We start from the raw sequence: 24,197 nt of genomic DNA, 5'->3' as shown, positions 1-24,197 counted from the left end.
TCACTGGGCAGAACAAAGTGTTGGCTTATAATGGGGTCTGCTGGGGAAAAGTTGAAGATTTTGTCATTTTGACGGCAAGAATAATGTTTTGTTAAGATTTTTTAATTAAAAAAACTAAATGGCAAATGAAAGAATAATTCTGCATGCTGCTCTATTTTTACTGTCCAAAATAATGGACCACCAATGGAATAAATAAAAAATAAATAAATAAATCTTTATTTTTTTATATAGAGCTAACATATTCCACAGCGCTTTACATACATTATCATGGCTGTCTCCATTGGGGCTCACAATCTACATTCCCTATCAATACGTCTTTGGAGTGTGGGAGGAAACCGGAGAGCCCGGAGGAAACCCACACAAACACACGGAGAACATACAAACTCCTTGCAGATGTTGTCCTTGGTGGGATTTGAACCCAGGACCCCAGCGCTGCAAGGCTGCAGTGCTAACCACTGAGCCACCATGCTGCCGGAATGTCCAAATGCAGATGTGACTAAAGCCCTAATTTATTAAAGGGAACCTGTCAGTAGGCTGAACCCTCCTAAGCTGTCTATATAGACATGTAGGTCTTAGGAAGCTGAACAAAATGATACCTTGATGTCTGCGTGCCGATGTCTTAGTCCATAGAAAGCCGAATTTTGGTAAGAACTTACCTGTAAAATCCTTTTCAGCGAAGGAAGGAAGGGAGACACAGATTCTCTACTTCGTGGGTAGGCGGAGCCCCATAGGATAGTCACCTCAGATTGGAAAAAGACGACCGGCCCCTCCAGTATATAGGCACCTCCTACTCCCATGTTCATCAGTCTTTTTATCTGAGGTCTCAGAGGATTTATCACAGAACTTGGGAGTCTTTCTATTCATGGTGTTCTGGATCCTCAAGAAACCCGAGGGTTTTTTCCATCCCCAACTTCTTGGCCTTTCTGCAATCTAGTCTGGCCAGGGGTTTGGCAGTTAGTACGGTGCGGGGACAGGTATCTGCTCTTTCCGCACTTTTTAGGAAGGCTATTGCCTTACCCACGAAGTAGAGAATCTGTGTCTCCCTTCCTTCGCTTCTGCTGCTGAAATTCTTGTTTTTCATATGTGCAAATGAGCTGCTAAGAACTATGGGCCGGACACTGATCTCCCTGAGAATCTGTCTCCAGAGCTTATTTTAAATGAAAGGTGGCATTACCAGTGTGAACCCAGTAATGACTGACACACAGCTCTGTAGTAAGATCAGAACTAATACAGTACAGCAGAGCTAACTAACACTGTATAGCAGCGCTAACATTGGAATAAGACAAAGTTCACTTCTGTTGCACATTTATACTGCAGGCATCCTCTCATAGTGCTTTAGCTTCCATTTTACAAGCAGCCAGTGTGTGCTGGGAGAGGCAGTACAGCAGACCTGACATCATTGCAAACAAATCTGCACTGATACAAGGTTCAACTCTGCTGAACTGTGTTGGTTATAATTGGGCACAAAGTTCACTTCTATTGCACTGTGTTAGCTCTGCTGTACTGTGTTAGCTCTGATCCCACTGCAGAGCTGTGTGTGATTATGAGAGCAAAGTGTCACTCATTACATGTCTTACACTGGTAATGCCCATTTTTATATAAAATAATCTTTGGAGGCAGATTCTCTGGGAGATCTATGTCCGGCCCATAGATCTTAGCAACTAATTTACATAAAAGTAAAACATGGATTTCTCTGGAATAAGACATCCGATCTCAAATATCAAGGTATCATTTTACTCAGCTTCCTATGACCTACATGCCCATCATAGGCGGATTATAATGAGGGTAATCTGGGCTACCGTCCGGGGCTCCAGGGGGGTCCATGGCCAGATTGCCCTCATTATAATATGTGCGGCGCCGCGGCACATACCGGCAGTCAGAGGCAGGGGGCCCCCAGACCGCTCCCCCAGCAGCTGCGCACGGCCGCTACTTCTTCTTCGGCCGGGCCAGCACTGCACCTGTTAACTTCCCTGTGCTGGCCCGGCCGCGTCACAGCTAGGAGACACGGCCCTGTTCGCGGCCGTGTCTGCTAGTGTGATTTCACGCAGTGCGCGCTGCACTGCTACTTACCACCAGAGAGGAGCTGGAGGACTGGAGCCGAGCCGGGGGATGGGGAGTGTGTGTGTGTGTGTGTGTGTGTGTGTGTGTGTGTGTGAGTGAGTGAGTGAGTGAGTGTGTGTGTGTGTGTGTGCAGGCAGATATCATTGTGTGATGTCTGTTTATATGTATTTTTGTGTTTTAAATGTGTTTATGCGTGTATGTATATGTCTGTATATGTTTGTGTGTGTGCGTGACTGCGTGCGGCCTCCCGCTGTGTATAGATGGCTACGTGCGGCCACCTGTGGTGTATAGATGGCTACGTGTGGCCTCCCGCTGTGTATAAATGGCACCATGCGACCTCCCACTGTGTATAAATGGCACCATGCGACCTCCCGCTGTGTATAGATGGCTACGTGCGGCCTCCCGCTGTGTATAGATGGCACCGTGCGGCCTCCCGCTGTGTATAGATGGCACCGTGCGGCCTCCCGCTGTGTATAGATGGCACCGTGCGGCCTCCCGCTGTGTATAGATGGCACTGTGCGGCCTCCCGCTGTGTATAGATGGCTCCGTGCGGCCTCCCGCTGTGTATAGATGGCTACGTGCGGCCTCCCTTCTGTGTATAGATGGCTACATGCGGCCCCCTGCTGTGTATAGATGGCTACATGCGACCTCCTGCTGTGTATAGATGGCTACGTGCGGTCTTCTGCTGTGTATAGATGGCTACGTGCGGCCTCCTGCTGTGTATAGATGGCTACGTGCGGCCTCCCGCTGTGTATAGATGGCTACGTGTGGCCTCCCGCTGTGTATAGATGGCTACGTGCGGCCTCCTGCTGTGTATAGATGGCTACGTGCGGCCTCCCGCTGTGTATAGATGGCTACGTGTGGCCTCCCGCTGTGTATAGATGGCTACGTGCGGCCTCTCGCTGTGTATAGATGGCTACGAGCGGCCTCCCGCTGTGTATAGATGGCATAAAAGAATGGTAAATAATAAAAAATAAATATATACTTACCTTCTGATGGCCTGCCGACGTCAGCGGTCGCGTGACCCGTCACATGACTAAATTACGTCACCACAGGTCCTTTAGTCTACCGCGAGCTGCCGGCAAGCTAGGACGCATCGGATAAAGACACTGCAGGCCATCAGAAGGTAAGTATAATATTTATTTTTTATTTTATTCTTTTTTTTTACAGGTTCTATGGTGCTCGGGTCCGGAGGAGAGTCTCCTCTTCTCCAGACCCGGGTACCATCCGCACATTGAAACGCATGGAATCCGCATGTACAGATGCAGTGATGCGAATTCCATGCGTTCCAATGCAAGTCAATGGCGGCGAAAACGCCGTGCTTCCGTGAAATAATTGGTAGTGCTGCGGATTTTTCCGCAATGATAATCCAAAGCGGAAATTTCCACAGCATGTGTACAGAAAATGCGGATTATCATTGGGGAACATTGCAGACCTTCTACCAAGCATTTTTTAAGCGTTTCTGCAGCAGAATTGCCGCTGCGGAAACGCTTAAAAAACGCATAGTGGGCACACAGCCTAAAAAAAAATATTATAATGAATATATTAATATTGTGCCAAATTAATTTCATGTGAACTATCACATGATCTCATGATCTATCACAGGGGATCATGTGACATGTGATACATCAGGTGTGTGTGTGGGGGGGGGGGGGGGCGCCTTCTAAACTGCCCAGGGCCCTTGCTACTCTTAATCCACCCCTGATGCCCATATAGACGACTTAGGAGGGGTGACCCTATTGACACATTCCCTTTAATAACCAATATATGGTTGAGCAAAGACAAAACAAAATAAATCGTACATAATGCAATAAAGAGGTAATCTAATGGACATACTTGGCATGAGAGGATGATTTGGCAGACAGCAGCTCTCTTCCGGGGTCCCGGAGAGTAGTAAATGTTGGAGGAGATGTCCTGTAGAAAAAGAACATTATATAGATTCATTACTAGCAATGTTTTCATAGACATAATATGGATCTTTTCTATATATCAGATATCAAGTAAGTATTTCTGTCAGGATAGCTTTCAAAAATACACTGCTCAAAAAATAAAGGGAACACTCAAATAACACATCCTAGATCGGAATGAATGAAATATTCTCATTGAATACTTTGTTCTGCACAAAGTTGAATGTGCTGACAACAAAATCACACAAAAATCATCAATGGAAATCAAACTTATTAACCAATGGAGGCCTGGATTTGGAGTCACCCCCAAAATTAAAGTGGAAAAACACACTACAGGCTGATCCAACTTTGATGTAATGTCCTTAAAACAAGTCAAAATGAGGCTCAGTATTGTGTGTGGCCTCCACATGCCTGTATGACCTCCCTGCAACGCCTGGGCATGCTCCTGATGAGGTTGCGGATGGTCTCCTGTGGGATCTCCTCCCAGACCTGGACTAAAGCATCCGGGAACTCCTGGACAGTCTATGATGCAACGTGACGTTGGTGGATGGAGCGAGACATGATGTCCCAGATGTGCTCAATCGGATTCAGGTCTGGGGAACAGGCCAGCCAGTCCATAGCTTCAATGCCTTCATCTTGCAGGAACTGCTGACACACTCCAGCCACATGAGGTCTGGCATTGTCCTGCATTAGGAAGAACCCAGGGCCAACCGCATCAGCATATGGTCTCACAAAGGGTCTGAGGACCTCATCTCGGTACCTAATGGCAGTCAGGTTACCTCTGGCGAGTACATGGAGTGCGGTGCGGCCCTCCAAAGAAATGCCACCCCACACCATTACTGACCCACTGCCAAACCGGTCATGCTGAAGGATGTTGCAGGCAGCAGATCGCCCTCCACAGCGTCTCCAGACTCTGTCAAGTCTGTCACGTCTGTCACATGTGCTCAGTGTGAACCTGCTTTCACCTGTGCAGAGCACAGGGCGCCAGTGGCGACTTTGCCAATCCTGGTGTTCTGTGGCAAATGCCAAGCGTCCTGCACGGTGTTGGGCCGTGAGCACAACCCCCATCTGTGGACGTCGGGCCATCATACCACCCTCATGGAGTCGGTTTCTAACCGTTTGTGCAGACACATGCACATTTGTGGCCTGCTGGAGGTCATTTTGCAGGGCTCTGGCAGTGCTCCTCCTGTTCCTCCTTGCACAAAGGCGGAGGTAGCGGTCCTGCTGCTGGGTTGTTGCCCTCCTACGGCCCCCTCCATGTCTCCTGGTGTACTGGTCTGTCTCCTGGTAGCGCCTCCAGCCTCTGGACACTACGCTGACAGACACAGCAAACCTTCTTGCCACAGTTCACATTGATGTGCCATCCTGGATGAGCTGCACTACCTGAGCAACTTCTGTGGCTTGTAGAGTCCGTCTCATGCTACCACGAGTGTGAAAGCACAACCAACATTCAAAAGTGACCGAAACATCAGCCAGAAAGCATTGGCACTGAGATGTGGTCTGTGGTCCTCACCTGCAGAACCACTCCTTTATTGAGTGTGTCTTGATAATTGCCAATAATTTCCATCTATTGTCTATTCCATTTGCACAACAGCATGTGAAATTGATTGTCAATCAGTGTTGCTTCCTAAGTGGACAGTTTGATTTCACAGAAGTTTGATTTACTTGGAGTTATATTATGTTAAGTGTTCCCTTTATTTTTTTAGCAGTGTATATCTACTTTATAGTGTACGTGTGACCCATCTGGTTAGCAGTAGACTGCAGTAGGTCAAGATTGTAGTTTGGGAATAACAAAACCTAGCAAACTCATGTTCAAGTAATAAATCCACAATAGACATTATTACCGTGGTCGGTGCCTGTTCCCACTGTGCATTTCCTTTGGATAGCTTCCATTTCTAGTTTCATAATTGAAAGAAAATCCAGTATAGGCCGCCATAACAGGATGCTTTCAGCTCCACCTTCATTAGAAATAAAAGACGTATATATGACTATTAACCAGGATACGTTTCTTATTGTAATATTTATATTATTTTCCATTTCTGATATGAATCTTTTTTATTGTTTTGTTTTTAAACCATACCTGTCCTTTCAAATGATTTTTCAGAATAAGCTATCTTGTGTCTACATGAGGAATACCATTTCTGGTTATTATGTGAATTGGAATTTTTCACTAGTTCTCCCCTCTGCCGGCGCTATTTCTCTCTAATTTCAGTGGTCTCTGAATTAGTGGAGGAGTCTAGCTGCTATGATGTCTCCAATACACAATAGAGAGAAACATGAGGCATTCCTGTTCTTCAGTGTTTATGTAGCAGCAGCATGGAGGTTATTATGCTGCAGTACTGAGCAGCATAACTGTGAATCCAGCTCTGAGGTGAATTCCATGGCACAATATGTCTCACTCTGCTTCACTTTTTTTTTATTCTTTTTAAAAACAAAAAACAACTGTAATCTGATCCCTCAGTAAACTGGCATTGCCCCTTTGTCAAGACAATAGGGATTTTGTCAGTATTAATTATGAGATCAGGAGGCAACAGGAAGGAAAAGTGGCTGATAACTGCAGAAAGAAGCATATTTCTCTTATTTTGTAGGCCATTAAAATGAAAATACTATTTAACCTTTGTTCATACTAACCTTCAGCTTTTTACAGAGGAGAAGGAATTTGGTTATTCATTATTTGTACTACCAATAGGAATAATGTTATTTCAAGCATTTAAAAGCACATCTTCTTTAAAGGTGTTTTCCCACTGTAGGACTTGTTAATAAATCTCCAGGATATACAATCACTTATCAGTGGGGGGCTGACAGCAGGTACTCCCTGACATTTAAAATCGGGGGAGTTATTTATGCATGTAAAACACACACATTGTCAAATTAATGTCAATTGCCTCCCCCCCACCAAAACCCTAAACACCTTGATTCTGCTATTAAAAAAATCCTACTCTATAAAAATGTTTTCTCAGTTAATACTTGACCACTTAATTTCAGGCCGGTTTCACACTTCCACGAAACACGGATTGTGCTTTGATCAGAAGACCGAGGCTAACCACGGGCTCTCCTGGCCTAATCTAACTGTGTTATATGCCTACGAAGCAGTTTGCTCAGGTGGGGTCTTCAAATCCGAGCGCGGTTTGTGTTTTCACAGATGTGTAAAATCAGCCTAAAAACACAACAAGTAAAAGGTATTTAGAAGGGCTTCCTAATAAATTAAGTTAACCAGTTCAAACCCAGGCCATTTACCCCCGTTCCTCACCAGGCACATTTTTTTCATGCGGTTTTGAGAGCTCAATTTTTTTTTTCTTGTTCAGATATTAAAATAATTTTTGCATCTTTATACTTGATACGTGGGGCCTAAGTTTTACGTTAATGAGGGAAGAATTATGTTATGAGGAAAAAAAGGAAATATGCATTTTTTTTTTCACGACAACAAAGGACTACAAAAATACATTTAAAGTATTGCTCCTGCATCCGTAACAACCATTTCTGCCTTCTCTTTGGGGAGACCTTCATTGTGACAGATGGCTCTCCTCCAATTTTAGAATTTCACTGCAGAGTAATATACGGATGTATTAAAGGGAACCTGTCACCAGCAAAAAATGGGGTTAATCTCCAGGTTAATAGCGTTATAATGCCACCCGGCGCCTGCACAAAGCCAAATTGCTGCAGGGAGAAAATACATTTTATTCTCCCCAGTGTTCAGCTATGTGCAGGTTAGTAATGCTATTAACCTACAGATTAACCCCACATCTGCAGGTTAATAGGGATTTTTGCTGGTGACAGGTTCCCTTGAAGTCTATGGTTTGTGCATAAAAAGTTAATGTCAGTTTTTGGTTTGGCGGTACCTCAGCCAAAACTAGGTAACTGCAATATGATACCAAGTGGCACATTCAACTGCCACGAGTCAAAAAAGCCCTTAGCCATGTTCCCACATACATTTTTTTCCACTGCAATTTTTTTGAGCAGAAATTTTTTTGCATTTAACAGTTTAAGCAAAGTGGATGTGATTTCATGAAAACTCATGCCCACTGAGTCTAAAAACACTGTTGAATTTTTTCCCTATAGGCTTTTATGGCGAGCTTGGAACAAAAACATTTAATAATTCAGTTACAGTTTTGAATGCTGATTTTCAATGTTTCAGCACTAAAAAAGCATTAAAAAAGGGTCAAAATGCATGAAAGTGAAAATTTGATCAGCAGATTGCTATTGCACATTTTGGTGTAGCTTTATAAAAAAAAAAGCAGCTGAAGAAAAGCAGCGTTTTTGCACTTGCGAACATGGCCTTAAAGTGTAGCCATAAGCTGAATCTTTCCCATTGCAATCGGATAATGAAAATTAAATCGCTTTCATAATTTTATGAACATGAGTGTTTTCATTTCGGCCCTTCGTATCATGCGTAAAACACAACCATAATACACATTGCACAAGGGTAGTCATTTCTTAAAGGAAATCGGTCATGTGAAAAAACACTATTGTCCTGCGAATATAGGGTCAATCTGCAGGTTAATAGCATTCTGACGGCATGCGGACACCAGACTGAAAGCACGACTGCCGGCAGGAAATGAACTTTATTCCTCTTTCAGTCAGAGGCGCGGTTGATGCAGCTTTAGTCAATGCTCAGCACATAGTGAGCGGCGGCTGTAACCACACCTGGGACAGACTGAGAACCGACTCAGCAGTGCATCAGTACAGACCTTTTCTCACCTTTGAAACTGCTAAAACTCTTATTCACTCTCGTCTGGACTACTGCAACTCTCTTCTGATCGGTCTCCCTCTTACCAAACTTTCTCCTCTCCAATCCGTCCTGAATGCGGCAGCCAGGGTCGTATTTCTGTCCAGCTGCTTCACCGATGCTGCCATCTTGTGCCAGTCATTACAATGGTTGGCCATCCGCTACAGGGTCCAATATAAACTCATCGCTCTCACCCACAAAGCTGTCCACAGTTCTGCACCGCCTTATATCTCCTCTCTCATCTCTGTCTATCGCCCTACACGTGCCCTCCGTTCTACAAATGACCAAAGACTAACATCCTCCATAATCCGAACCTTGCAACTCCATCTCCAAGATTTCTCTCGTGCTGAGCCAGTTCTCTGGAATGCACTAACCCAGACGATCCGACTGATGCCTAGCCCCCATGTCTTCAAGCGCGCTTTAAAAAAACATCTCTTTAAACAAGCCTACCACCTTAACTACTCAGTAAACTAACTTTCCCCTGTTCCCTTCTTCTAAATATTATTCAGAATCTGTTCCCTACTCTTCATCTGTCTCCACACCCTCCATGCACAAGATACTGTAACTGCACTCGATACTTGATTATTGCACTTAAATATACTGGCTGATGACCGGATCATGCAGCCTTATATGAAAATCCCTATTTATTATAATTGCCAGACCTGAAATAACAAGCACGTTTCACCTATTGTGTCCCCCCATTTCCTTGTAGATTGTAAGCTTGCGCGCAGGGACCTCACTCCTGATGTAACTGTCTCACCTTGTATTGAATTTATTGTCTGCACATGTCCCCGCTTAATTGTAAAGTGCTGCGGAATATGTTGGCGCTATATAAAAATTATTATTATTATTATAGATGGCTGTCAGTCAGTGCCGGGGTGTGGTTACAGCCGCCACTCACTATGTACTGAGCGGTGACAGAAGCTGCGCCTCTATAACTGAAAGCGCGAGATTGCGGGGAGGAATAAAGTTAATTTCCTCCCAGTAGCCAGGCTTTCAGAACAGTAGTGGCACGGCATCGGTACGCTATTAACCTTCAGATTGACCCCATATCTTCAGGTTAATAGCTTTTTTTCACGACAGGGTCCATTTTAGTTCACAGCCGGGGTTTTTCTCTTTTAGAACTGAATTTGTTGATATTAACCATTTTTCCAATGTTTTCTCTTTAATATATAACTATGAATGCATTTACCATCATATTTTGATACAGCAATGTACATGGCCCCATATATAAAGCAACACCATGTAGGACCCATTTGTATGAGACTTCAGCATTCAACCTCATTCAGACGTCTATTTTCACGTACGTGTTCTACCCCTTTTTCAAAGATAAAATACGTATCAATAGGTTATTTTGCTATTTTGATCTCCATAGTCTGCAACCCTCCACCCCCCCACAAACAAACATATCTGTTTTTGATTCAAGACTATCAGTCAATGAAAAGCTTGGACAGCTGATGGCATCCTACTGCTGCCCCCTTTGTGATTGTTTGCTAGAAGAAGCTTAGGAAAAACTCCATCAGTAATTTTGCATTAAAAAACAAAAAAAAGTTATGAAACTGATATTAAAAATTAGAGGATGGCTGTTAAGCCCAGAAAAAAATTTCCTAGGAGCAAATATTCAATCTTGTGTAGTCGAAAAATCTTTGTCACAAGGATAACGCGCTTTCGGGTCCTGGACCCCTTCTTCAGCTTCAATAAGACGTGTGTTGGGTGGATTCCTGGATGATGATCTCCAGTGGCTGCAGCCCCTTGAATTACACCTTTACCAATACGCTTGCAAGTCGTTTTGTCACTGTACAACTAAATAAAGGTGACCACCTTGTGTTAGGGACCTGGATGGCCAGTAAACCTGTTAATTTAATGATCCTTACAAAAGAAAGGGCTTTGTCTCAATTTTGTTACAGCTCTAATTGATGGTAAAAATCTTCGCTCTGACGAAACACTGCTGAAAATCTGATCCAGCACCCTGATGAAAACCAGTCCGATTTTTTGCTTATGAGAAAAATCATTGATGTCTTAATGAGGTCTAAAACCCATCATATACATTAGATGGCTGTCGTCCGAACATTGCTTTGGTCAATTATTCAGCTGACAGCCGTATTGGTTGTCTCTCCCATATACAGGAGTGCTCGTTTGGCCGACCACTCAAGTTCTCTATGAGAGAGGCACCACCAGACTCCTAAGGCAGCGACTCATCTCTACAGAAGAAAAGGATCGGCTTTCCAAAATCAGACATGCTGGATCCTTATCTCCCCTGACAATCAGTTGTCTGATTGTCCTGGGTCCTCATACACACTAGACAGTCAGCCGAACCCCTCGGTATCAGCAGGATCAGCTGACATCAGTCCAATGTGCCTGGGGTTTTTACAGTCCTGCTCATTATTATTGGCACCCATGAAGTGTAAGTACACAATGTGGAATATCTCCTGAAAAAAATGAATCAAGTGAAACAGTTTTTAGTATAGAGACTCGTGTTAAACACAAAAAAGCAAATGATAAACAATAATTTAAAACAAAAAACAATAGAAGGGAAAAATAGAAAAACCTAAAGCTTGCTGTGTCACTGGGATTGGCACCCTTTACATTAACCCCTTTACCACCATGGACGTATGAGTACATCCAAGGTGGTATCTCTGCACTCCATGTGTAGCGCCCCGAGGGTTGGGCCGCTACAGGGGTATTGCACCTCAGACCAGAGGTGTGATATTCCACTCCCAGGTAAGGATGGATTGTGGACCAGGGCTCAGTTAGCTGCATACAGCACACACACCCCATTTCCGAGGGACAGCTCAACGGTGCTCCCACTAGACAGAAGTGCAGGCACGACCGACTTTGTCCCTGCCTGGAGTGGGGAGGGGGGTGGAACACCCAGTGCTGTAGGGGCAGATAGGGGTTGGTTCCTGAGCGTAGGAAGGAGCCCATTGGTTGCTGGTCACCTGGGCTCATGGTCAGAGGGAGGTATAAAAGGTGGGCACCATCTTAGATTTAGGTTCGTTCAGTCAGAGGAGAAGACCGGGAGTGGAGGCTCTGTAGGAGCTCCACTCAGGAGCGGGCCTAGAGAGAGGCCGGAGAAGAGAGAGAGAGGAGGTGAAAGGGAGCTGTGATTAAGTCTCATCCCAGCTCCACGAGAAAGGAACAGAAAGGAACAGAGAAAGAGAAGGAGAGACAGAGAAACAGAAGGGCTCAGGAACAAGAAGGTGGAAGGGACCCTAAGAACCCACGAGAATCCAGGGTGAAGGGCCAGGCAGATTAAGGGTACCGGATCCCAAGTTGGTGGAGGAGAAACTACCCTCAGCCAAAGACCGGTCGTCGTGATTATTTATTGGTGCGACACCTCATCAAACCTGCTAGGAAGGCACCATATAGGACAGCGGAGGACGGGGCCCACGTTTAACCGCACAAGTCCGCGGCAGCTGGACAAAAGTGGGTCACTGGTGAGGCAGGCCAGAGAAAGGATTAAAGGGGGTCCTGTGCCATGCTCCTGAACTGCCTGGGAGTTGACCGAGCCCCACACCTGATGGACGCAGCACGGCTCGGGTGGTCACTACGTGTACAGAAGTGACCCGGAGTACCTGAACTGTGAGTAAAAGACATTGGACTGCAGTACGTTGTCTGTGTGCTCCTTCGCGCCTCCAGCACTACCGGTACTGGGACTCTCACCACCATCACTCCCACCACCCACTACACTGCCCTGGGGCCGCACTCTTCCCGTGGGGAGTCACACCATCCCAGCTGCATTCATCATCAGCCCCAGCGGACTGCCTTGCAGCGGCGGTTCCTAATAACCGCAATCCACGGGTGGCGTAGTCGGACATTATCTGAAGCACGTAGCAGACTACCATTGGTCTGACCACCCTGAGCCGCAGGACCGGGCCGCCACTACTACCCCCATCGTTTCCCTATTGCCCGGATCCGCGTGCCCCACGGCCCAGGGAGCGAGTCACATGCGGGCTCTGGCGTTGAAACCGCATGTTACCAGGCGCATGACAGCTGTTCTGATCAGCTGTTATGTGCCCCTAACAGCCATGGGTGGAATCGTGATCCACCCGCAGCTGTTAACATGTTTGACAGCGGTATTTAACATTGCCGCGCCAGAAGCGCGTCAGTAGTCCCGCCCATCAGCGCCGTGTCACATGACCGCAGGTCGCCAATGGGTTGGCATGACAACCCAGGGTCTGCAGGAGACCCCTGCGGCTGCCATTGCCGGGATGCTATGAGCGCCAAGCCGTCAGCGCTCATAGCAAGTGAGCATTTCTGCTACATACAGGCGATCTGATGATTGCCTGTGTGTAGTACAGGTGATCAGATGATTGCAGCTTCTAGTCTCCCATGGAGACTATTGAAGTAAAAAAAAAAAAAAGTTTTTAAAAATATTTAAAAAATATATAAAAAGTTTAAATCACCCCCATTTTGCCCCATTCAAAATAAAACAAACAAAAAAATACACATATTTTGCATCACTGCATTCAGAATCACCTGATCAATATATAAAAAGAATTAATCGGATCGGTAAACTGCGTAACAAGAAAAAAAAAAAACGCCAGAATTACGCTTTTTTGGTCGCCACAACATTGCAATAAAATGCAGTAATGGGCGATCAAAAGATTATATCTACCCTGAGAGTCCTGGAGGACCTGCCAAATTTTTGTGACTCCCTGGGATTGCCGTGCCCAAAGATTCAGGACTGGGACGCTCCTAACCCCCAGGAAGCTCCCTCACCTTTGTTGACCCGGAAGGAGTGACGGGGAAGGAAGAGAGGAGGGAGACGTGGGGTCATCTCTCCAAAATTCCCCCCCTTGATCACTAACCCCCTAGTTTAGGGGTTTCTATAGTTTCTTTGTCCCCCCTCTCTTTTGTATGCCTTGGGTGTGGGGGGGGGGGGAGCCTACCACAGGCCGGTGCTAAACAAGTTGTGATAGTGGTGGCACAATCCATCACTTAATTGCTGGACATGTTTTATTCATTCACTATATATAATAAGTGCCTGGGGAGCCACTGAGAGGTGTTGTACTCTTGTTCAGTTTTCCTTCCTCTCTGCTTCTAGTGGGTTCCCCTTTGGGAGACAAAAACTCCCATCCCTAGTTGGTAGTTAAAGAATCTTTCAGGACACCCTCCCGAGTTAATCAGTTAAAGGGGTATTCCCTTTTTTCACCTATAGTTTTTTAGCGAATACCTGGATAGTTCCAGGGGGTTTCACTTTAAATTTGCTTATTCTGTGGGCTCATTTTGTGCTACAGGAGGGTCCCCCTTTTTCTCCAGGAGATATCCTGGGAACAAGTCTATTGAACGTAAAATTTGGTGTAGTGTCAGTGTGTTTAATGCATATTTTGTTTTCTCGTCAGTCTCTCCCCACTTCCCTCATGTGTCTCCCTTCCCTTCCATTCCTATGCGGGCTGAGGTTTCTTCATCAGAGGATGGGGGATTTCAGAGACTCCCCAGCACAAAGGTTTCCAGATGGAGAAGGTGTTAGGAAGCATTCCGTGAGTAGAGGCACATTAAAAGGTACATTCCATACAACAAGATATAATCATGGCACGTATAATTTCACTTAATGTAAGGGGTCTTAACACCCCTAGAAAGAGGTGTCTCGTTCTTCAGGAGATGAGATCCCTGAGGGCGGATATAGTCTTCCTGCAGGAGACCCACTTTGACAATAAGAGCACGTTCAACTTTGCTTCCCAACAATACCCCACAGTTTATTCGGCCCATAATAACAACAAAAAGGGAGGGGTAGCAATATTAATAGCCACGAACTGCCCGATACAGGTGAAGGCAACACATGTGGACCCGGGGGGTAGATACATTTTGCTAGAATCCTTATTACAGGGTAATCACATAATTTTGGGCAATGTTTACGCTCGTAATTCGGGACAGATACATTTCTTACGTAGGGTATTTACCCTGATTCATAGACTGCAGCCAGGTCCTGTGTTATTGGGTGGCGACTTTAACATCCCCTTTTCTGAGTCCATTGATAGGCAGTCTATTGTGGATAGGCCTCCCTCAGTGCAGCTAAGCAGAATGTCCCTGGAGTTTCGTAAACTCATAAGAGCCAACTCGCTGTTTGACCTATGGAGAATAGAGCACCCAAAAGAAAAAGGTTTCTCCTTCTACTCGCTCCCCCCCACCACACCCATACCCGCATAGATTATTTCTTCGCTAACATTGCAGTTCTCAGGACTATGAGAAAAATTGATATAGGGGCAATTTCATGGTCGGATCATGCACCGGTGATATTAGACATAAAATGAATGGGCCCCCCAACACAAACATGTCACTGGAGGCTTAACGAGTTTCTGATTAAAGATCTATTAGGAAGACCCTCGAGTCCCACCTAACAGACTTCTTCAATTTGAACATGAATTCAGTATCCTCACCGGCTGTACTATGGGAGGCCCATAAGGCGGTGATGAGGGGATTTTGTATCAGGGAAGGGGCCAGATTAAAAAAAAATACCCAAATTCAAAAGTCTAAACTAACCTCTCAACTTAAATCTCTAGAAAATAAACTGTCCTCCTCCCCGAATATTAGTATCTTGAGAAAGGTGATTGCAATAAGAGACAAACTGAAGGATCTGGCCATATGTAAGGTGGAAAACTACTCCTCTACTCCAAACAGAGGTATTATGAGAAGGGAAACAAGGCTCACACTAGATTAGCCAGACAGCTCAAAGATAAGACTTACAAACTCAAACCCCCAGGCACTTAGAGACAGAGAGGGCACTATACGATACGACCCAGTGGATGTTTCTAAACTCTTTCAGGAGTTCTATCAGAGACTCTATAACCTCCAGGAAACACTGCCACTGGATCCTTCTCGTAGGGTGACATTACTTAGCAATTACCTGTCCGCGCTTAATCTACCAGTGCTCCCCCCGGAGGCGGTGGAAGCTCTTAACGCCCCAATCTCAGCTGAGGAATTGTGTGAGAACATAAAAGAACTTCCACTGGGCAAGGCCCCGGGCCCTGATGGGTGGACATACCTATACTACAAGACCTACATAGATGAGCTGTCTCCTCATATGATTAATCTTTTTAATTATTTCATGGGGGGCTCACAGTGGGCAGCAACCAACAGAATGGTTTTTAACAGGGAAAAATGCAAAGTACTACATCTGGGCAATAAAAATGAAAAAAGCATATACAGAATGGGAGGAATAGAGCTAAGCAACAGTACATGTGAAAAAGACTTAGGTATACTAATAGATCATAGACTGAACATGAGTCAACAGTGTGATGCAGCAGCAAAAAAGGCAAATACAATTCTGGGATGTATTAACAGAAGCATACAGTCTAGATCACGTGAAGTCATTATCGGTCTTTACTCCTCTTTGGTCAGACCTCATCTGGAATACTGTGTACAGTTTTGGGCACCACATTTTAAAAAAGACATAGACAAACTGGAGCAAGTTCAGAGAAGAGCGACCAGAATGGTGACTGGTCTGCAAACCATGTCCTATGAGGAACGGTTGCAGGATTTGGGAATGTTTAGCTTGCAAAAAAGAAGACTGAGAGGAGACTTAATAGCTGTCTACAAATATGTCAAGGGCTGTCACATTGTAGAAGGATCATCTTTATTCTCATTTGCACAAGGAAAGACTAGAAGCAATGGGATGAAACTAAATGGGAGGAGACACAGATTAGATATTAGAAAAAACTTTTTGACAGTTAGGGTGATTAATGAGTGGAACAGGCTGCCACGAGAGGTGGTGAGTTCCCCTTCAATGGACGTCTTCAAACAGAGGCTGGACAGACATCTGTCTGAGATGATCTAGTGAATCCTGCTTTGAGCAGGGGGTTGGACCAGATGACCCAGGAGGTCCCTTCCAACTCTACCATTCTATGATTCTATGATTCTATTCTATGATTCTATGATTCCAGAAACTCTCTCCCACTCTCATCTAATCCTCATTCCCAAGCCAGGAAAGGACCCATTAGATTGTGATAATTATAGGCCCATTGCTCTATTAAATTCAGATTTGAAAATATTTACCAAAATACTAGCAAATAGGCTTAACCAGTGGCTTCCACAAATAATAGATAAGGATCAAGTAGGATTTATCCCATTTCGCCAAGGAGGAGATAACACCAGGAAAGTTGTGGACCTCATAGATGTGGTTAATACCAATAAGACCGAGGCCCTTTTCCTTAGTTTAGATGCAGAGAAGGCCTTTGATTGCCTCAGTTGGTCCTTTCTATTTGAAACAATGAGGGCGTTCGGAGTGTCTGGGTCTTTTATGATGGCATTGAGGGCTCTTTACGGAACCCCTTCAGCACCTATTAAAACCCCCCTTCATACCTCCCCTAAATTTAAAATTTTGAATGGAACAAGACAGGGGTGCCCTTTATCTCCCCTCCTCTTCGCCATGTGCATAGAGCCGTTGGCGGCGGCGATTCGCCAAAATTCTAGTATCGCTGGTGTGGAGATTAAGGGGAAAATTTTCAAGGTATCACTGTTCGTGGATGACGTCCTAATGACCCTAACCTCTCCTCACGTATCACTTCCCAACCTTATGGACACACTAAAGGAATATGGGCTTATGTCAGGATACAACGTTAACACAGCTAAAACGGAGGCATTACCCCTGAACTTTATCCCCCAAGTCCTTGATCACTTGAAATCAAACTACAAATTCCGTTGGAAAACAGATGAAATTAAATATCTAGGAGTTAACCTTTCCTCATCCTATAACACCCTATATGCTAGGAATTTCTCATCCCTATTTAGAGAGCTGAAAAACTTGCTAACAAAATGGAAATCTTTTTCAATCTCCATGATGGGGAGAATAGCCTCGGTCAAGATGACCCTCCTCCCTAAATTAATTTATCACTTTGAGACCCTTCCAGTGAGAGTCCCTATGGGAGAACTCAAATCCCTTCAAGCAGCAATAATGAGATTTATATGGAATGATAAAAGTCATAGAATAGCCAAACAAATCTTAACCACTCACAGAAATCAGGGAAGTATGTCGGTACCGGATGTTAAGTATTATTGGGCGGTTCATCTCAGAAGGGTCCCCTCGTGGGCTTTGTTATGGGCATACAATAAATGGACTGAAATAGAGAAGTTATGTCGGGCTTCCATTCATCCAAACGCCCTGCTTTGGACCAGTAGACCCTTAAAGATAAGTCATCCCCTTTTGGGTCCTATCAGGTTCACAAGGGAAATATGGCAGACCTGTGATAAGAGATTTGAACTAACTTCCCCAAGGTCGCCAATGATATCCTTCATATATCAACTGCTAATTCCAAATAGCTTGAGCTCGGACATGGTGCTCCCATGGATAAAGGCAGGCCTTTTTAGATTTGCAGACCTGGTGGATGGAACCTCATTGGAATTACACACTTTTGACCACATTAAAGCTAACTTTAGAATAACAAACAGGGAATTCTTTCAATTTATGTAGATTAAATCTTTTGCAGTTTCTTTGTTTGGGTCGTTAACGGTGTCCCCTCCTACTGAGTTTGAAAAGATATGTAAAAGGAGCCCGTCAACAAAGGGTCTGATATCGGACATATATGGTCTAATTAACACTCCCCGGGGAAATCCACCTCCTAAACACTCATACATGACTAAGTGGGAGAGGTTTCTGGGAAGGGAGCTATCACCGCAGTGTTGGCAGTCCATCTGGGATAAAGCATCCAAACCCTCTCTTTGCACTTTGTACAAGGAGAACCAATATAAATTAATGATGTTTTGGTATCATACCCCTGAACTACTACATAAATTAAACCCCTCTGTCCCAGATGGCTGCTGGCGCTGTGGAGCTGCTGCGGGGTCCCTTATCCACATTTTCTGGACATGCCCGATCCTGACCCCATTATGGGAAAATGTCAGATCCCTCCTGCGGGAAGTATTGTTCACTGAAATCCCTGTAGACCCAGCTATATATTTATTAAATGTTACTCCAAGAGGGATGGATAAAAACTCCTCAAAGCTGCTTCTCCACATCCTAACAGCAGCTAGATGCCTCATAGCTCTTCATTGGAAAAAAATGCTCCCCCCTCTAATAGAGATTTAATAAGTAGAATTGCGGATATACGAAGAATGGAACACCTGATGGCAGTAATAAACACCAAATCAGATGTATTCAATAAGGTAAGCGAGCAGCTCCTACAGTTACACCAACTATGGAAATATTCAGCTGCTCGTATAATAGTGCATGGACTAAACACTGTTTATTAGGAGTCTGCAAGAAGAAAGCAGATAAGTGTTTGATCCATAGCAGATTTCCAACATGCTCTATTAATTTCAGTTTATGCGTTATTTCTTTGGTTCTATTGTTAAACCTATACATTTTCAATGAAATTTACAGTATTAAAAAAAAAAAGATATCTAACCCAAAATAGTATCAATGAAAACATCAGCTCGGCGCGCATAAAATAAGCCCTCACCCGGCCCCAGATCCCAAAAAATGGAGACGTTACAGGGCTTGGAAAATGGAGCCAATTTTATTTGTTTTTGCAAACTTTGGATTTTTTTTTCATCACTTAAATAAAAAAAAAAACTATACATGTTTGGGATCTTCGAATTTGTAATGACCTAGAGAATAATAATGGCAGGTCAGTTTTGGCATTCAGTGAACATGGTAAAAAAAAAAAATAATAACAAAAAAAAATTGTAGAATTGCACTTTTTTTTACAATTTCACCGCAGTTTGAATTTTTTTCCCTGTTTTCCAGTACACAACATAGTAAAACTAATGGTGTTGTTCAAAAGTACAACTCGTCCCGCAAAACAACAGCCCTCACATGGCCATATTGACCAAAAAATAAAAAAGTTATGGCTCTGGGAAGACGGAGCAAAAAACTAAAGCGCAAAAACACAACGTTGCGAAAGCGTTAATTTAGTATGGAAACACATTTTGACTTGCCTGTGGTAAATCACAAAAGAGATTCACCTGTGATTGTCGGTGGCCATGTGACATGAATTAGCCAATGAATGAGGACTTCAGTGTTGAAGACAAAGCAGCTGTCTGAGGACATCAGAACTGCTATTATTAGCAAACACAAGACTTCCAAAGGGTATAAGCCCATCTCCAAAGACCTTGGTATCCCAGTTTCAACAGTGCGCAATGTAAAGAAGTTTGCCAAGCATCAAACCATCAAAAACCTCCCTGGACGTGGGGGAAAGAGGACAATTGACAAGAGATGTCTTCGAAGGTCGGTACGAATGGTGGAAAAAACATGTCAAACATCCAAAGTCCTGAAGGCCAACCTGGAACAGTCTGGGGTCATGGTTTCAACAAGTACCATACGCCGCACACTAAACCAAGCAGAGCTTTATAGACGAAGGCCAAGGAAGAAACCATTGCTGAAGAAAATACTTATAAAGGAACGACTAATCTTTGCTAAAGAGGACCTTGACAAACCACAATCCTTCTGGCAAAATGTTCTGTGGACAGATGAAACAAAAATAGAGCTCTTTGGCAATGTAAAGCAACAGTTTGTTTACAGATGGCGCAATGAAGCTTATAAGGAAAAGAACTCCTTACGAACAGTTAAGCATGATGGAGGATCCATAACGCTGAGGGGTTGCTTTGCTGCGTCTGGTACTGGAGGGCCTTGACTATCATAGGAATCATGAAATCAGAGAATTCTCAAGAGATTTTAGAGCAAAATGTCCTACTCAGTGTAAGAAAACTTGGTTTCAGTTGAAAATAATCGGTCCTCCAGCAAGACAATGACCCAAAGCACACATACAAAAGTACAAAGGAATGGTTGAAAAAGAAAAAATGGACCATTTTAAAATGGCCAGCAATGAGTCCTGACCTCAATCCCATTGAAAATCTTTGGGGTGATCTGAAATCTGCCATTGGGAAAAAGAACCATGCAGACATTCAAGACCTTGAACAAACTGTAAAGGAAGAGTGGGAGAAAATTCCAGCTGAGAAGTGCAAGAAGCTTATAGATGGCTACAAGAAATGTTTAGAGGCCGTCAGCAATGCCAAGGGGTGTACAACCAAGTATTAATTAGGGCTGCCTTTATTGCTGCACATGCTGTTTATTCTGTTTCTTCTTTGAAATTTCAACATGGAAGTTGAAAAACAATGTTTTATTGTTCTATTACTTTGGACCACTAATTAAAAAATCCCGAGGATATAACTTTGATATATTTCCATTTATTTCGGAAGATATTGTACAGTCTATGAAAAAGATGAAGGGGTGCCAATAATGATGAGCAACACTGTAGCAATCACAAAATAAATCTGTTTATAAGTTATACATTGAATTTATCTAATTAAGCAATTTTGCAATAATTTTAGCCAATAAGTATCCAAGATACTTTATAAAACTGATGAGGTCGTGCGAAAGCGTGTGTTCATTTGGTCGACTGGGTTTTTATCTGCCCTGCTTACCAATGTTATGTTTCAATAAAAGGTCAAGACTTTATTAGGGATTGAGTGCCGCTATATTTCTTACCTGGATTACTTTATAAGTCGTCTGCTCGGACTGTAAACCGCCATGTACTGCAAACACGTAGCAATGTGCAGAATAAAAAAAAAGCTCTTTATAAAGCATCACTTATGTTATTACACGTCGCATCAAGAAATGAGCAAAATATCCGAAATCCTGACCTCAGACGCAGCCTCGGGCACATCGTGTTCTCCTGGACGTCCACTTCTGTCTGGTTGTTAAGATTTTAAAAGCCACTTCAGCAGTTTAGGTTTACATGATCTCCATAGGAACAATGAGTCCTCACCTGACTGGTCACACTGTCACACATGGCAAACTTTCACATTGAGTGATTTTAACCTCTTGAATGCCAAAGGTGTGGCTAAATCAAACAAAGCATTGCAATGGCTAGTACTTAATCATAATTATTGTTATGAATATTTAAGCATAATTACAACATTGCTCACCGTTATTTCAGAAACTAAACCTTTATTTTAAGGTTTCGATTATTACAATAATTTGTATTTGCTCATCGTGATCTACTGTATTTCCAAGTGAAAAACTCAGCACTCAGTTTGCAGTGAATGAAAGAATTTCGGTCCTAATAATAGGACCTTCATCAGAACTGATTGGCCGTGCAGTGTCTTCATGAGATCTGCCTAATGCAACGTGGTCAGAAGTGTGACCTAAGTCACTAAGGTATGGCGCTGTATTTCCAGTCTTGAAAACATAAGAGCAACCTGTGGAAAGTTGTTAATTTCCTAAAATGTGGACATATCGATACTTGACCTTCATTCAAATCATATAGAAAAATAAAAAGATATTCACTTCATCAGCAAGAAAACTATAATGAATTGTATTTGCTATAATGTAATCTATAAAAAATACACAGAAAGGTCGTCTCATGTGGGAAAAGTACATTTCTAAACTAGAAAATGGCTACACAGACAAAACTACTTAAAAAAAAAAATAATTGCCTTTACTGATGTAAGAGATGGGCAGTGTCACATGGAATCTCAAAAAGAGTGTCAGCAAGGTGGCTGAGTGGTTAACACTGCTGCTACACTAAGGTCCTGGGTGCATACCCCACCAAAAACATCTGCAAGGAGTTTGCATGGGTTTCCTCCAGGCTCTCCGGTTTCCTCACACACTCCACAGACATAGATAGTGATAGGGAATTTATATTGTGAGATCCGTAAAGTGTTATGGAATATAAATAAAATGAATGCATTGTGACCTGGCAAAGCTGCCAACAGCAATATATAGGAAAGGTGTAGAGGTGTTTGAACATATCCTTTGTAGGGTTTGACAGCTGCATAGGTGAGAAAGTGATATTTTTATCTTGGGCATGGTGCTAACTTTCCCTCTCTAATCCCTAAGCACATCTGTAGTATACAGTGGCTTGCAAAAGTATTCACCCCCTTGGCTTTTTACCTATTTTGTTACAGTACAACCGGTGTTTAAATATTCTTGTAATCCTATGTGTGTGTGATACATCAGAACTAAATATTCTAAGTTGATGAAGTGAAGTGAGAAAAATACAGGCAAATAAAAATTGGCATGCGAATATAAAATTCACCTCTTTTGTGATGAAACCCCTAAAGATTTCTGGGTAACCAATTACCTTCATAATTCACATGCTTCGTGTCACATAGTCTGTCAGTGTATACACTTCACCTTTTCTGAAAGGCCACAGAGGCGGCAACACCATTAAACAAGAGTCACCACTAACCAAACACCATGAAGACCAAGGAGATCAGGGACAAAGTTGTTGAGAATTACAAAACAGGGTTGAGTTATAAAAGATTATGCTAATTTCTGATGATCCCCCGGAGCACCATCAAATCTATTATCATCAAATGGAAGGAACATGGTACCACAACAAACCTGCCAAGAGAGGGTTGCCCACCAAAACACTCAGCCCGGGCAAGGGGGGCATTAATCAGAGAGGCAGCACAGAGACCAAAAGCTAAGCCTGAAGGAGCTGCAGAGTTCCTAAGCAGAGACTGGCGAGTCTGTCCATATGACCACAATAAGCCGTACACTCCATAGAGGTGGCCTTCATGGAAGTGTGAGCAGAAAACACTAAATTACTTACCGGTAATGTGATTTTTCCTGAGCCCATGACAGCACCTACAACGAGAGAGGGGATCCACCGTTCCAGTTCCAGGACAGGAAACCTACAGAATTAAAGGGCGGCGCCTCTCCACCACCTCAGTTGTTTACAGAGCGTGAGAGGACACTACTTAATAGTTATATATCCCATGATTTTTCCTTCTACACACCACGTGAATCAAACACCATGAAGGAAATAAAGTGATCAACTTCTAAAAGTAATGGGAGGGAATACAAGGGTGCTGTCATGGGCTCAGGAAAATCACATTACCGGTAAGTAATTTAGTGTTTTCCCATCACCCATGACAGCACCTACAACGAGAGATTTACAGAAAAAAAACTTTAAAGCTAGGGTGGGACCACAGCCTGTCAAACAGTTTTCCTAAAGGAAAGGACAGCAGAAGATCCCAGATCAAGCCTATAGTGTCTATAGAAGATGCAAGGTGAAGACTGAATCACAACCTTACATAATGCTTGATGGGGACATCCGCTTTCTTATTGTTCTGCCATGGATTCCTGGATTAGCACAGAAAGTAGGGTGCACAATTTCCTGACTTCTATGGAAATTGGAAGCCATCTTCGGAAGATAGGGTAGCTCCGGAACCGGCCCATCTTCTAGGATCTATATAAACAAAGGATTAACCGACAAAGCTTGAATGTCACTAACTTACCATGCTGAAGTCAGGGCCACCGTGATAATAGTCTTTAATGTGAAGACCCTGAATCCATGGGTTCAAGCGAAAGCTTGTTAGAGCCGTAAGCACTGGATTCAGATCCCAGGGTGCCATCTTTGGACTGAAAATGGGCCTAGATCCAAAACTCACTTTCACATTCCTTGCTTATTCAATGCAGGTTGGACACTGTTCCAGTTGTCTACGGCTAAAAAGGTCCACTTGCAATTCTCTTCCTCTTTATATGAGGTGCTGTTAAAGATAAAAGGTGAGACTTCGCCACCTGAACTGATTAGACATAAGTGTCATTCAGGGGCGGA

At 43.6% G+C, this 24,197-nt stretch overlaps 1 protein-coding gene across 3 annotated transcripts in view; it reads right to left on the bottom strand.

Annotated features, from left to right (window-relative positions):
* Positions 1 to 21,419, bottom strand: part of FLACC1 (flagellum associated containing coiled-coil domains 1) — an 87,834-nt gene extending 66,415 nt beyond the window's left edge. For 2 of the 3 annotated variants that reach the window (XM_073645611.1, XM_073645613.1), the window contains exons 1-4: positions 21,274 to 21,407; positions 21,119 to 21,165; positions 5,813 to 5,926; positions 3,898 to 3,975 (exon numbers count right to left, since the gene is read on the bottom strand). In XM_073645611.1, coding sequence (XP_073501712.1) covers positions 3,898 to 3,975; positions 5,813 to 5,904 — 170 coding nt within the window. In that variant the 5' untranslated portion in view covers positions 5,905 to 5,926; positions 21,119 to 21,165; positions 21,274 to 21,407. Of the gene's footprint in view, positions 1 to 3,897; positions 3,976 to 5,812; positions 5,927 to 21,118; positions 21,166 to 21,273 lie in introns of all 3 variants that reach the window. The other variant, XM_073645612.1, reaches the window with a different exon arrangement.
* Positions 21,420 to 24,197: the final 2,778 nt, after the last annotated feature.

Source organism: Phyllobates terribilis, unplaced genomic scaffold, assembly GCF_046119375.1.
Source record: "Phyllobates terribilis strain yellow unplaced genomic scaffold, ASM4611937v1 Scaffold_9__5_contigs__length_417890890, whole genome shotgun sequence".
Taxonomy (NCBI): domain Eukaryota; kingdom Metazoa; phylum Chordata; class Amphibia; order Anura; family Dendrobatidae; genus Phyllobates; species Phyllobates terribilis.
This window is presented reverse-complemented; position numbering and strand designations above follow the sequence as displayed.